This window comes from Dipteris shenzhenensis, chromosome 24, assembly GCF_047967505.1.
Source record: "Dipteris shenzhenensis isolate YYH24624 ecotype China chromosome 24, Dip_SZ_1.0, whole genome shotgun sequence".
Classification (NCBI taxonomy): domain Eukaryota; kingdom Viridiplantae; phylum Streptophyta; class Polypodiopsida; order Gleicheniales; family Dipteridaceae; genus Dipteris; species Dipteris shenzhenensis.
This window is the reverse complement of record NC_141619.1, coordinates 27,659,550-27,673,772: the sequence shown is the minus strand read 5'-3', so window position 1 is coordinate 27,673,772 and position 14,223 is coordinate 27,659,550. Positions and strand designations below refer to the sequence as shown.

The 14,223-nt window shown below is 44.0% G+C and overlaps 1 protein-coding gene across 1 annotated transcript in view; it reads left to right on the top strand.

Annotated features, from left to right (window-relative positions):
* The window catches only part of LOC147886440 (beta-glucosidase 42-like), a 101,650-nt gene that overhangs the window by 16,711 nt on the left and 70,716 nt on the right, over nucleotides 1-14,223 (top strand). The window contains exons 2-5 of the mRNA XM_087395169.1: nucleotides 13,183-13,249; nucleotides 13,500-13,558; nucleotides 13,789-13,864; nucleotides 13,967-14,041. Coding sequence (XP_087251295.1) covers nucleotides 13,183-13,249; nucleotides 13,500-13,558; nucleotides 13,789-13,864; nucleotides 13,967-14,041 — 277 coding nt within the window. The remainder of the gene's footprint in view (nucleotides 1-13,182; nucleotides 13,250-13,499; nucleotides 13,559-13,788; nucleotides 13,865-13,966; nucleotides 14,042-14,223) is intronic.

Below are 14,223 nucleotides of genomic sequence, written 5' to 3'. Positions count from 1 at the left end.
GAGCTGATCAGCATCTTCTATTAAGCGCATCCACAGTTGATGATTCACATTGCCTGGAGCAAATTCCTGACCAAATATGGTCCTGAAGAAGATGTGTTGACCTGTTTACAGCAACATTCTAAGCAATGCATATCTCTATTTATGTTAATTGCCAGTTCAATTTTTTCCGCCATACTTTCTGCTCATGACATTTGCTGGAAGATTGCTCTGACTAAAAGCTGATCGACTATCTAATTCATGCTCCCTGCTGCTATGTTGCCACCATCTAACCTAAGATATGCCGCCTCTTCCTTGAACTGGGCGAACCTCTTTCTCCGACACAATGTAGTTCAGCCCCTGCGCCTGCATCTCTAGCTTTGCCATGGCCTTCACAACGTCTAGTTGATGCTTTCCCGCCTTGCTCTAGCAGCATCAATGACCTTCCTAGATAAATGTGTTGATGAAAGATGCTGTTGTTGTGGCGCAGCCCTCCAAATGGAGACATCTCCCTCTTGCTGGACGTTTCCACTGTATCATGTCTTCACTAGTGTTTATACATTTCTATCTATCCCCACCATTCAGATGGCATAAATCTTCTCAAGCGATGCCAAAACTTTTCAGATATATTGCATCAATTTCTAATCAAATTGGTACCATTTCTTCCTTGTCGCATTGCCATTCTGCTAAAGCCAACTCATGGTTTCTTTCCAACAGCTCGTTATTCCCTGCATACGACTGGTTCTTCAGATTGATGTTGGATGAAGCTTTTGGTTCTCAGAAATGCTTTTTTGTCTCCCGTTCACAACGCTCCGGCTGATCACTCTGATCAGGCAACGCTTTGTGGTTCTCTGATTTTTTTCACAGAGTTTCAATTTTAGCTAGAGTCCGAAGGTCTCTTTTGACAGGTCAACCACAGCGTTGACTGGTCATATTTAAAGGTCTTATGCTCTGGTTGGCACACACCTTGGAGGTGTTCTATCTCACACATTAGCAGCATCAGCACGGAAAATTCAAGTATATTTGTGAGCAAGATTTCATCTATTGAAGGTGCCCTATCAAATGCTGAGGAGGACACTTTAAGTTCAGAGACTTATAGCCATAAAGTGTCCCCTTCAGAGAAAGTGAACTTAAAAGTGTCCTCTTCAGTGTCTCTATATTTGTCATGCCATGTAGTCATGTGCCAAGAGTGGATCTGATCATGTCATGTCGTGTGTCTTGTAGCTATGTTATGTGTCAGTCATGAGTAGCCTAAGCTTTGTGTGGGCCCGACTGTGGTCATACTGAGAGTCACTATATATTTGAGATTTGCTACTAGCATCCACGACTCCTCTTTGTAGGGGATGAGGCAGTGCGACTTTGAGGTGCCGCAAGGACGATATCTCAAATGGAGTGTGTGCCTGTTAAGCATGTGTCTAGTCTCTTGTTGGTTTGGCATACTTGCAAGTCCAGATCACTGTCGTGGAGTCTTCCTACTGCATCTTCTCTTTTGAAGGTGTCTGTGGTTTCTTGTTGCCTAGGGTGGATCTTGTGGCAGGCCTCACGAGTCTAGACCCGAGTCGGGTAACTTTTGTGTATGCATCGTGCGTTGCATCATTGGTGCAGTTAATCACAATGACTCTGTCCATGTCTGTATACCCATTGATGAAAAGACAACGATATCTCCCCCAGACCTCGTAGTGTCTGGGGCATCGCATTAGAACATGTTCCTCCATCTCCACCTCTTGTGTGTGCAAAGAGTACAAAGCCCTCAAATCTCTAGGATGTCGTGTGGCAGCGATCTCATGTCCTGCCTCAATGTGGAATCTATTAGATGAAGTCTTGAGCTAGCCCATGGTGTTCCGTACTGCATGGGAAACGTGAATCTGTAGGTACTCTATACTTGGATGAAGCTATCCTCACTAAGATGATGGAAATGCTTTGTAGAAGGCCATTTTCATTGCATGTAGCTGTAGGGGGAGTATTGATAAATCTCCTGCTATGTCAAGCGCAGGAAGGGAGTGTCTAATGCATACTGATATGGCTTGGTCAATGAGAGCATATGTTTATTCTATGGTCTGCACCCACCATTGGGAGCTGATGACGTCGGTGGGGATGTCATACTAGCTAGTCCGTGCTATGCATGATCAAGTTTATGGTTTTAAACCTTGGGAGTATTGACATGAGATTCAAACTGCACTATGTGTTCTGATTTAAGAGGATAGGCATGTTACTGAATTCTCATATATTACACATTTTTTTTGGGGTGAAATCCGTTGATGATTATATTACAAGAATCAGTCCTATAAGCTGGGACCTCCAGTTAAGAGTGTTAGAAGATTTCATTATATGACAAGAAAGCAGGATAATCTAAATCCTACGCACGGAGACTCATAGAGCAATTGCCGTTGAGATGCCTAGAAGAACTGATATTTAGCAAGAGTGGGATCACCAAAGACCCGATGGTTGTGGTCCTTCCAACAGGTCCATAGAGCCCAATACAGTAAAAAAGGAGATCAAAACCCTACCTAACAGGATGAAATCCAAACAACTGAAAATGCTTTCCAAAAGAAGCATTGGGGAAACGAGCTTGAAGCCATTGTTGTAGCAGAAGCAAGAAACCCGTGACTCAAGGCAATGACAAAAAAGATGAGCCATAGATTCCCTCAAAGGACATCGTCTACAAGTGGCAGGTGCAACGTGACAACGAGCTAAGAGCTTCCTAAAAGGAAGAACCCCAATCAAAACTCGCCACAAGAAGAACTTTTTCCAAAGCAGGAGTTTCGAATCCCATATATGCTGCAATCTTTTTTATCACCATCGACAAGTGCATGCCATGGACTATATACGATTAGCATGAAGAATAACCCAAGCAGGAGGCAGCAAAACTTTGTACAGAGAGGCAACCATGATGTCAGCTATCGACAGCCCATGACGAACATGATTATCCAAATGAAGAACCCAATCTTTGAGGAGATCACCAACCTGAAGACAAGGAATTGGCTGAAAATCATGAAGCATTGGTGATAATAAATGCCATAATGGTATGTAGTGCTGTCCCGAAGCATACTATCTCATTGCTATTGGAGAAGCAATAAAGGCTCTCAACTCGCAAAGAGTTTCCTACAAGAGTATCCCTATTGGCCCTTGGGTCAGGCCAACATAGGCAAAGTGCCAAGCGCCAGCAACAGTTGAAGAGTGGTGACCCCGAGTTTGACGACCAGGCAATCTGGTGCTAAGTGTGCTAGACCAATGGCGAGCAGTGGTCCAGTGTACTGAGTGTGCCAGCAATAGAAGTCAGTTTTGTTAGTCTATTTAGAAAGAAGCGTTGTAATAGGGAGAAGAAGAGATGAGTGACATTGTGGTTCATGTACTATGATATCACTGACTATGTCTACACAGTTTTCTAGCATGGGTTAGGATGCTCGCTTAGTAGCTCCACCCTTTTGCTCACTGTATCAGGTTTTTCTTTAGTCTCATAGATCCATAAGTCTTTAGCAGACTTTTATAAACTTTCTTTCTTTCTTTCTCTCACCTACCTTGCTAGGCTTGGAGCTTGCTAGATTGAGTGCCTAATTTCAGTTGAGACGGCTTGGTTATAAATAGACTTATTGAATACAATTGTGGTTTTGCTTTCAACTTGTCCATATTTTTTTATGCTACCTGTTTAACTGTTAAGAACTCGATCCCCCGTCATCACACGGTTTCCCCCCTTTGAATAGCAACCCCGACCTCCGAGTTGTTTTGTTGGCATTTGCTACCATCACACCCGAGCACGCACAGCCACAGCTCACCAAGGAGTGCAAGAACGAGCATCTTCATCCGAGCACTGCCTGGGTCGGGTGACCAGATAAACACCAAGCACCCATAAGTTAACCATTAGGGAGTTAGCAAACCAAAGCGTCAACATTTGGCGATCCTTTTGGGGAATGCTCAATTGAATTCGCGATAGTTAATGTGCTGTTAGCTAGGGGAATTGAGTGTAGCAAGCTTAGCATTGAGTGCATAGTCATCGAGAGAGATTAATGCTGAGCGACAAGTTGAAGTAGTGGTTCGGTGTCGTGGGCTACTACAAGAAGTACCTCCGAATAACCACAGACGAGTGGCGCAGTCTGGTGACGTGCTTAAATACTGGATTGTGGACTACAAGAAGCTCACACAGCCAATCAGCTAATACACTACTTAGGCATCTGATACACACTTGGAAAGAAGATGAAGATACACGGCTAGGTCCTGAGTCAAAGAAATTGGCTACGTCCACAACCATGAGAGTTGGTGCGGTCTCAGAGCTAAAGTTGGGTTTCTGAAGGAGGCAGGCAGAAGCATCGACGTCCAACAAGAGCACAGAGCATGAGGAGAGAGACTCGGCCCCCTAACCTACGGGTTGAAGTTAATTAATATGCAATGCCAGAAGAACAAACCATTGGTAATTGGCTGAGGCATTCTAAAAGGCCAGCAGGCGAGGGCCCATCATGGCAAATGGAGTCTAAGCACTCGTCTATGAGTAACGCAGCAGCAAAGAACGCGTACGGAAAGCCTGCTCAGGAAAAACCGAAGTGCCCACGTGATGCATAAACAGTGTATGGAAAGGCCGTACACTGTACGGTTGCAGACGGGAACGTACGGCTGAAGGCAGGAAACTGTACGGCGAAAAGAGCAAACTGTAACTCTACGAGGAAAAACCTGCGTAGAGGAAAAGGCAGAAGGCCCACGTGATGCAAGATAGTGTATGGAAGGTCCGTACAAACTGTACGGCTGTAGACGACATAGTACGGACTGATGACATGAATGTGTACGGCGAAAAAGAGAGCTGTACGGCCACCAGCAAGAAGAAGCAGGGAAGCCGAGGGATGAAGAGGGTGCAAGGAAGAAAGTTGCGAAGGTCTCATAGGAGGCCTGTGATCCCTAAACAGGGATGGCAAGAGCCGAAATCACCATAGCTCCTCCTCTCTCTCACCCCCCCCTACACACACACACACCGAATAGAACCACGCGCACACACTTTTTTTTAGTGGAAACTTTTGATTGATTATATTACAAAAGTAGCGACCTCAAAACGAGGCAACCGAAATCACATCAGCTGAAAATCTCAGTGTATGCTATGCATCATGACCTATGCAGCGCGTCTGCAAGCAATCAAAGAAGGATTGCTGCAGAGAACGCTTAAAAAAGCCAAACAAGGCAAATATAGGATCACCAAAGACTTTATAGTTCCTGCCTGTCCATAAAGTCCAGAGTGCCCAATAGCGAACCCTAACAGAGAAAAGATGAAACTCCGGTCTGGGTGCACGCGCACGCGCGCACACTTTTTTTTTATTTTTTAGTGAAAACTTTTGATTGATTATATTACAAGAGTAGTGACCTTAAAACGAGGTAGCTAAAATTACATCAACTAAAAATCTCAGTGTATGCTAGATATACATCATAATCTATGCAGCGCGTCTGCAAGCAATCAAACAATGATTGCTGCAGAGAGCGCTTAAAAAAGTCAAACAAGGAAAATATAGGATCACCAAAGACTTTACAGTTCCTGTTTGTCCATAAAGTCCAGAGTGCCCAATAGCGAACCCAAACAAAGAAAAGATGAAACTCCGGTCTGGGTGGATGAAAACCAAAGATCTAGAAAGACTTCCCAAAACGAACAGTCGGGAATCTCGCTCGTAGGTGCTGCCGAAGAAGATCAATGAACTCACGAGAACAAGGACAGAACTAGAATAAATGAGGCACAGTCTCCTGAGAACCCAAACATCTATGGCAACGAGTAGTAGCAATGTTTCTACGAGCCAACATCTGTCCAGATGGAAAAATGCCCATAAGTACTCGCTAGAAGAAAACATGTTGCTGAAGAGGAGTTTTGTAGGTCCAAAGCTGTTGTAATCTCTTTCTCCACCACTTGGCTGGGCGATGGATTCGCCAAAGAGGTAAAAGGATTTTATACAATGCAGGCATCGTAATCTGAGATAGCCTCAAAGGGCGAGAAGAGGACCCTGGGGAAGCGCACGCGTACACACACTTTTTGTTAGTGAAATCTTTTATTTCTGTGTGGGAAACCCCAAAAAGAGGTAAAAACCCACCAATAACTACAAAGAAAAAATTTACAAGTAAAGCCTCAGAGGAAAACTCATGAGGCAGCCAAGTAAAAAGTTACAATATCAAACTCGAGGATCAAACAAAACATCCTTCAGTTGCAGATTGTTGCTTTGTAAAAATTGATGCAGTGAAGAAACTGCACCGTCAATGAAAACCACCTGTTTTTTGCCCTTGTGATTCTTCTTAATATAAGCTAGGAGCCTGAATTTTTGAATCACAGGGTCAAAAACCTGTTGCAACATAGGATGAAAAGACTCCAGAGAAAAAGAAACAGCTGCATCCTGAACAGAAAGAGACTCTGGCACAGTCTTCACAGGCATATGAACTGAATCAACATCTGTACTCTCTGAAGAAAGAGCATCTGACGAAAGAGCTGCATCGGATAAATCATGACTCATCATGTCAGCTTCAGTCAGGGTATCACCCTGAGAGGTAGTAGAAACATCATCTTGTATAATCCCTGCTTCAAGAGGCACATCCATATCCTGAGGAGAAGGGGCTGATGGTGTTCAATAGGAGAGGGATCATGAACTGCTTTAGGATCCTTCGATTTATCGACCTTCCTCCAGTAGTGCTTCAGAGCAGTAAAAGAAGGCTTATTCAATGAAGCCATAGCAGAGCCGGAGAAGGTAGAGGAATCTTGACAGCTGAGGAAGGAGCGGTCCTGGAAGCAGAAGGGCTCGTGCAAAATGACCAACCTGACAACACCGATAACAAGCTGTAGGAAAAGATGTGAACTGCAGCCGGATGTGCAAAGGATGAACAAATCCCAAATCAAGATCCAGAGAAGAAGGCACCGGCTGCATCATATCCCATAAAATACAGATGCGAACATCCCCAGTGCAGAAACTCCTGTCTCGAAACATGTAGAGGCCTCCCCAAAAGCACTGCAAGGGTAGGAAGATGCGGAAGAAGAGGAATAGGCAGCGCTTTTAGAGTAATCCAAACTGGACAGTGAGTGAGAAGAGAAGCAACCGGATCAAAAAGTGGATCCCAGGGTATCACATAAGCAAAGAAACCAGCCCCAGGAACACCAGCACAGTTGACAAGGCTCTCCACCACCTCAGTCGAAGAACACCGAGCAAAATAAAAACCTTTGCCCAAAAAAAGAAAGGAAGAAACAAGATCTGGGCCTACTGCAACTTCAGCCCACAACGACGGAGCTGAGCTGCAGAAAGAATCTTGCCCATAAAATAGAGACAAATCCCAAACTGTTGAGCCTGTCGAAGACAAGAAACTAAGAGGGCAGAATCCAAAGAACAAACCATAGGAGAACCCGAGGAGGGAACATCTATGACAGAGTCAGCACACAAGGTTCGAAGAAGATCCAACTGGAGGGAGGAAGAAGGACCATCCGCCACATTGAGCTTTGCAGATTTGAATAAACGCGAAGCAAGCAGACCACCACGCTTCCGGCGAATAAAAACACGGGCAGGAGGATCAGGCACGGAAGGAGTAGTAGAAACAGAGGACACAAAGGACCCATCTGTCGAAGCAGCAGGGAGAGGGAGAAAGGAAGAGGATACATCAGGAAAAGGCGAGGATAAAGGGGGCTGCTGCTGGAATTGTACAGATTTGAAAGGGTGAGCAGGTACATGCTGTACTGACAGCAAAGGGGGCACAAAAGAAGAGGGTATAGTCGAAATTGGAACAGTAGCTGCAGTAGACGAAGGCTGCACATCCAACCGTACAGGCTATACGGTCGGCCATACGGCAGAGGCAGAAGGTGCAGGTAACTGAGGCGGCTGCTGCAGAGCAAATACGGACAGCAGCGAAGGGAGTGCAAGGGGTGGCTAAGGCAAAATGGGACTGCAGGCAGCAGGTACGGATGGTGAAAAAAATGTACGGACGACAAAACTTGCACGGACTGAGACAAAGAATCTACAAAAGGAGGCGGGGACTGCAGAGGGATGAATGGAGGAGGGACAGGGGAAGGCTGAAGGTGTACGGAGGTAGACGGGAAGGGAACAGATGCACAAAGGGGTATGGGCAGGGAGGGAGGAGCAGCAGGGCTCTCCATGGTGCCCCCCCCCCAAAACACACACTTTTTTTAGTGAAATCTTTTATTTCTGCGTGGGAAACCTCAAAAAGAGGTAAAAACCCACCAATAAGTACAAAGATAAAATTTACAAGTAAGACCTCAGAGAAAAAAACTCATTTGGCAACCAAGTAAAAATTTACATATCAGTTGGGAGGAGAATCTAACAGAACATCATCCACTTTCAAATTATTGACTTGTAAAAAGTGATGGAACGGAGTGACATCCCCATCAATAAAACAAAGTTGTTTTTTCCCCTTGTGATTCTTCTTAATGTAAGCTGGAAGTCGAAACTTCTGAACCACAAGATCAAAAACCTGCTGCAACCAAGGATGAAAAGATTTCAGGGAAAAAGGAACAACAATATCCGAGACTGAGAGGTTCTGTAAAGGGGCAGGCATATCAACAAGCTTCTTAGGGGAAGGAACATGAAACTCCAGAGAAATATTTGCATCCGGAATACTAGTATCTGGAGCTGAAGGAGACTGTAGATTTTCTTCCACATCTTGCATAACAGCAGCATTTTGCATCAGTGAAGATGAATCTAACAGAACAAACTCAGGCGTCGAAGTAGCAACAGGAACCGGATCACAAGAAACCTGACAATCTGACACTGTAGGGAGTGGATCCGGAACTGATAAAACAGCAAAAGGATTAGAATCCTTAACCAACGTAGCATCTTGAACTTTCCTCCAGACTTTAGAAGGCTTGAAAAAATGCCGGATTTCCTGTGTGCTGGAGAAAGAAAGAGGAACCGCAGGAACCGGTACAGAAGGAGTAGAAGTCTAGAGAGGAGGAGCTAGAGAAGAAGAAGATTGTCATGCTCTAGCAAAATGGCCTAACTGGCGACATTTATAGCAAGCATTAGGAAAGGAGGCAAAGCAAAGAGGAATCCGGAGAGGATGAGGCAATCCAAAGTCCACGTCTAGACATGAAGGTATAAGCTACTCCATATCCTAAAGAACACATACCCGAATATCTCTGCTTGTGACCAAGAAGTCCTACTTTGGAATGAAAAGAACACGGCCTAGCAGGGCTGCAAGAGAAGGAACATGCTAAAGAAGCAGGACCGGCAAATCTTTGAGGGTAACCCAAACAGGACAGAAGTGGAGGAGGGAGCGGGTTGGATCAAAAAGAAGATCCCAAGGCATAACAACTGCAAAGTGACCTGCTCCATGAACTCCACCCAAAGTAAGCAAGTGGAAGACAGTGTCCACAGAGGCACAATGAGAAAAATAGAACCCCTTGCCCATGGACACAAAAGAAGTAATCTTCCCAACACCCACTACATCGGAGGACCAAGCTTGCAAAGAACCCACCGTCATAACTCTTCTCATAAAATAAAGGCCAAGACCAAGTTGCTGTTTCTGGCGAATACTCTTAAGGAAAGGTTCAGGTAAAAGAGTTCTTCGTAAGGAAAATCCAGCAGCAGAAGGCGAGGTCACCGAATCAGCACACAGTTGATGAAGCAAATCATGTTGAAGAGAAGAAGAGGGGAAGGCAGAAGAATCTAATTTGGCAGCCTTCACCCCTTCCGAAAGTAGCGGGGAAAGGGAATCCCTTTTCTTATTCCGAGCATAATGAAAAGTAGGAGATGAAGGGCTGGAAAAGGAAGGAGAAGAAAAGGAAAGAGGCACAGAGAACAGAGAGGGGACAGGGGTAGAGGGAATGGAGGCAAGAAGGGGCTAAGCAGAGGAGCAAACAACCGAAGCAGAGACAAAAGGATGTACGGACTGCAGGGGCTGCACATATGGCAACTGAAACGGAAGAGTCGACTGCAGAGATGGTACGGGGACAGCAGCAGGCCGGGAACAGAGGAGGGCTGGAGCAGCACTGGATGGTGTGGGAAGGGAACAAAAAGCAGTGGATGCTGTACAGGAGATGGCAAGACAAGTATGGATGCAGGCGGGACAGGTACGGATGCACATGGGACAGGTAGGGAGGATGTATGGGAGAAAACAGGAGCTGTACGGTGGGCGGAATGTTTACGGATTGAAGAGGAGGTTGTACGGATAGGTACGGGGAGGGATCAAAGGAAAGATGAGGAGGTATAGGGGGGGACAAGGGTACAGGCAGGGAGGAGGGAGCAGGAGAGCTCTCCATCTCCATCACCACCACACACACACACACACTTTTTTTTTGTGAAACCAGTAACTATATTATTAACATGAAATCAATGTACATGACATTAGACTCCAAAAGAGAGCCTAATGGAAGAACTCAAAAATAGTCAGAAAACACTTCAAGGCTAGTAGCATCCAAGTCCCTCGCAGCGCATAACTGTCATATAAAGATTGCTTGAGGGACATTCTAAAGAAAGAATATGCCTGAGGAAACTGTTGTCCCATCCTAGAGTGCAATCTCTGTGTCCAAATAGTCCATAGAACCCAAAAACGAGCCCAGTGAAAGAAAAGGAGGAATGGAGACATCTGAGATGAGAAGCATCCAAACATCCAGAAGAGTTTCCCAAATCTGATAGAGGGAAACCGAAGCCGCAGCAAATGAGAGACATGAGTGATAAATATCCGAGAGTGCGGGCAAGACCATAACAAATGGGGAATTGTCTCTCGGTGATGAGAGCAACGGGGGCAGGAAGGGGAAGCAATGCGACGTGCTGCCAATTTCGCCCCAATGGAAAAAGCTCCCACTATACATCTCCAAAAGAAAAGCCTCTGTTTCAATGGCAATTTAGCTTTCCAAATTTTCTTGAGTTGTGATTGCCACCAAGATAAAGGCCTATCCGAATTCCAAAGAGTGTTGGCATGCTTATCAATCCATGGCGGTGGAAGAAGAAATCTGTAAACCATCGAGGAGGCCAGATTATGCATTGAAAGTGGACAGGTAGCAGGAGATAGGAAAGTTAGATTCCAGTCCAGTAATTCCTGTACAAACAGTGGAGGAACAGGAACAAATGGCTGCAACATAGTTGTAAGTATTCTCCAAATGGGCCTGTGTGTGTGTGTGCTTTCATTTCCACACACACACACACACACACATACACACACAAACGCACGCACGCATGCCCACACACTTTTTTTTTGTGAAATTTAGTTTCATTAGATTACCAAAAACAGTCCCAACGAAGGGGACAACCAGCAAAGAATTGGTATTTAGCTAGAGGGATCATCAAAGACCCAATGATTGCGATCTTTCCATAGGGGCCAGTATTGAACCCAATAAGAGAGAAGATCATGTCCCTACCGCTGCATAGGATGAAAACGAAATAGCCAAAAATTCTTGCCAAAGGAAGCACTAGGGAAACAAGCCTGAGGCCATTGTTGTAGCAAAAGCAAGAAAGGATGAGACTCTGTGCAATGCCAAAACAGATGAGGCATAGACTCCTGTGTAGAGAAAGAAAGAACCCCAAGCATAACCAGCCATAAGAAGAACTTTTGCTGAAGTGGGAGTTTGAAGCCCAAATATGCTGCAATTTTTTCTGCCACCACCGAGAGTTGCATGTCATAGACCAGATGCGATTGGCATGAAGAGAAACCTAGGGAGGAGACAGCAAAACCTTATACAAAGATGCAATCATGATATCAGCTAACATTAGCGCAGGGCAAACATGATCATGCGTTTGAAGAACCCAGTGTTTGAGGCGATCCAAAATCTCAAGATGAGGTACTGGCTGAAAGTCATGGAGCATCTTTGACAAATAATACCATGTACGCCTATAATGATGTCCCAAAGCATACGTCGGACAACTGCACGTGAAGAGATGACCATACCAGCTGCATCAAGCACATCATCCACATGCCAAATACCTTTGGACCAAAGAAAGTAAGAGCGCCGAGGTTCTTGCAAGGCCAACAAGCCTTTGAACATTTAAATCCTCAGCAAGCAAGGAGTTACCTACTAGAGTGTCCTTGCCATTCCATTTTAGATGGGAGAGTATGTGCTTCCGATCAACAATCAAAGGAGAGACTATAAGGGATCCCTTTACTCTGCCTTCGATGTGACGTAGAAGAAAGTCCCATTGAGTGGGCAGAAAGTGACCAAAAGCTGGAGAAGACAAGTGCAAAATCAAATGTCGCATCATGAAACTCCATGGGTGATCACCCTGCATGAATTGCAGCATCATTTTCCCCTTGTGAGCTAGAATGTGTATGTGAATATTAAACATTTTCAGTCCGCCCTGCAATCTAGGCATGCAAAGGTGATCCATAGAAAGCAGCCTAAGGGCTTTCCGGGCGGCGAAAGCATGACCACTAGAAAAGCTCTGTGGAAAACATAATCAAAGGCAAATAAAACTGAATGTAGGCAACCAGAATTCATTTTACTATGGGGTACCGGACATGCAAAGGCCACATTGCCAGTTTCCAGTATTCCAATTATTCTTACGCATGTCAAACACCTGGGGTCCATTTGCTGGCATGTAACTGTCCACCCCAAAGGATAACCAAGATGCCGTACCACTTGCGTAGGTAAACAATGTCCCCTGGCCATAACACACAATGCCAAGCTTTCTCATGTAGAGGCAGAAGTGTAGATTTTTGAAAATTGACAATTCCCTATTCCTGTCTTTCTCACTCATTATAGCTTCCCTTCCACTAAACTATTCCCCTTCTTTCCCTTCCAGATCTGCTTTTCCTTTAGGAAATTTGTAATTTTGATAGAAAGTACTTTAGTAGGATGTAATGGTGTGCTTTGTCTTATGTATGTCATGCAATATTCCTAGAAAAGCTTTTGTGGTATTGCTCTTGGATTCTGAATTCTATGATATGTTGGATATCATAACATTAAATTGAAGCTCATTCACTTGATATAGCTTGGTGCTGTAAGTGCTTGATAATAACCTCATATCCCACACGACATCACAGCATAAATTTTGAGGCACTTTGTTTATCATCCTGGATTCTGAATTCTATGATATGTTGGATATCATAACATTAAACTGAAGCTCATTCACTTGATTTAGCTTTGTGCTGTAAGTGCTTTATAATAACCTCATATCTCACACGACATCACAGCATAAATTTTTTGAGGCACTTTGTTTATCATCTATGTTGTGGTTGACTATTTACACAAGTCAAAATTTATACTCATTTAGTCAGTTTCATTTCCAGCTTGGAGATAACATAAGATGAGGTCTATTTCAGGTTGAAGGTGCCACAACAGAAGGAAAGAGAGGACCTTGCATCTGGGATACTTTTTCACTGATATCTGGTTAGTTAATTTCGGTGGAAATGAATGTGCAAAGGGATTTTCATGCAATAATAAGGTGCCTTCTTCCTTTTTAATGTAGATTATCTTTACACCAAGTGGGCCACTTTCTTCCATTAGTATTTTGATTCATACACAGTTTCCGAAATTTCAGTGCACTCACGTGTTTATATACAACTCTTTATATACTTAAGATTGGCTGCCCCCTTTCAGTTTATAAGGAAACCACATAAATTTGTATGATGCTACACAGGTAAAATTAAAGATGGAAGCAATGCTGATGTTGCATGCAAGCAATACAACTGCTATAAGGCATATTCTAGCCTTCTAAATCTTGTCTCGTCTAAGAATTTGTAAGCATATGGTAAAATTTCAAGTCGCTTCTTGAAACCTACTTATTTTACTCAAAAGGTGAATCTACCCATTTCTGTTTTCTACCATCCACATTGCCTTCAACTGGTGCAGTTTGTGTCCTTCAGACATAAAAGTCCCGCGATGGAAAGATAATGGAATACAGGTTCATTGACATATGACTGTTACAGGAGGATATTCAGCTGATGGCTGATTTGGGATTCGATGCATATAGATTTTCCATCTCATGGTCTCGCATATTTCCTGGTAACCAAACTCTTGTTTCCATATTTTCTTGTTCTCTTTGAATTCTCAAGTCTTGCTGTAAGGTGGGAGGGTTTAATTTTCAAATTGAGACTTTGTATGCAGATGGTCTTGGAAATGCTGTTAATCAGGATGGCATATTGTATTATAATAATATTATAAATTCCCTTGTGGAGAAAGGTACTATCTTTGTAACAGTCTATGTTCTGAATTTTGTTAGCACTATATCCAGAGGATTGAGTTTGGCTAATCTGTGTGTGTGTGTGTGTGTGTGTGTAAATATAATTATGAAAATATGTCTATGTGTGTCCATGTGCACTCTTTTTTATGACTAGCAGAAGTAGGGACAGAATTCTTTAACG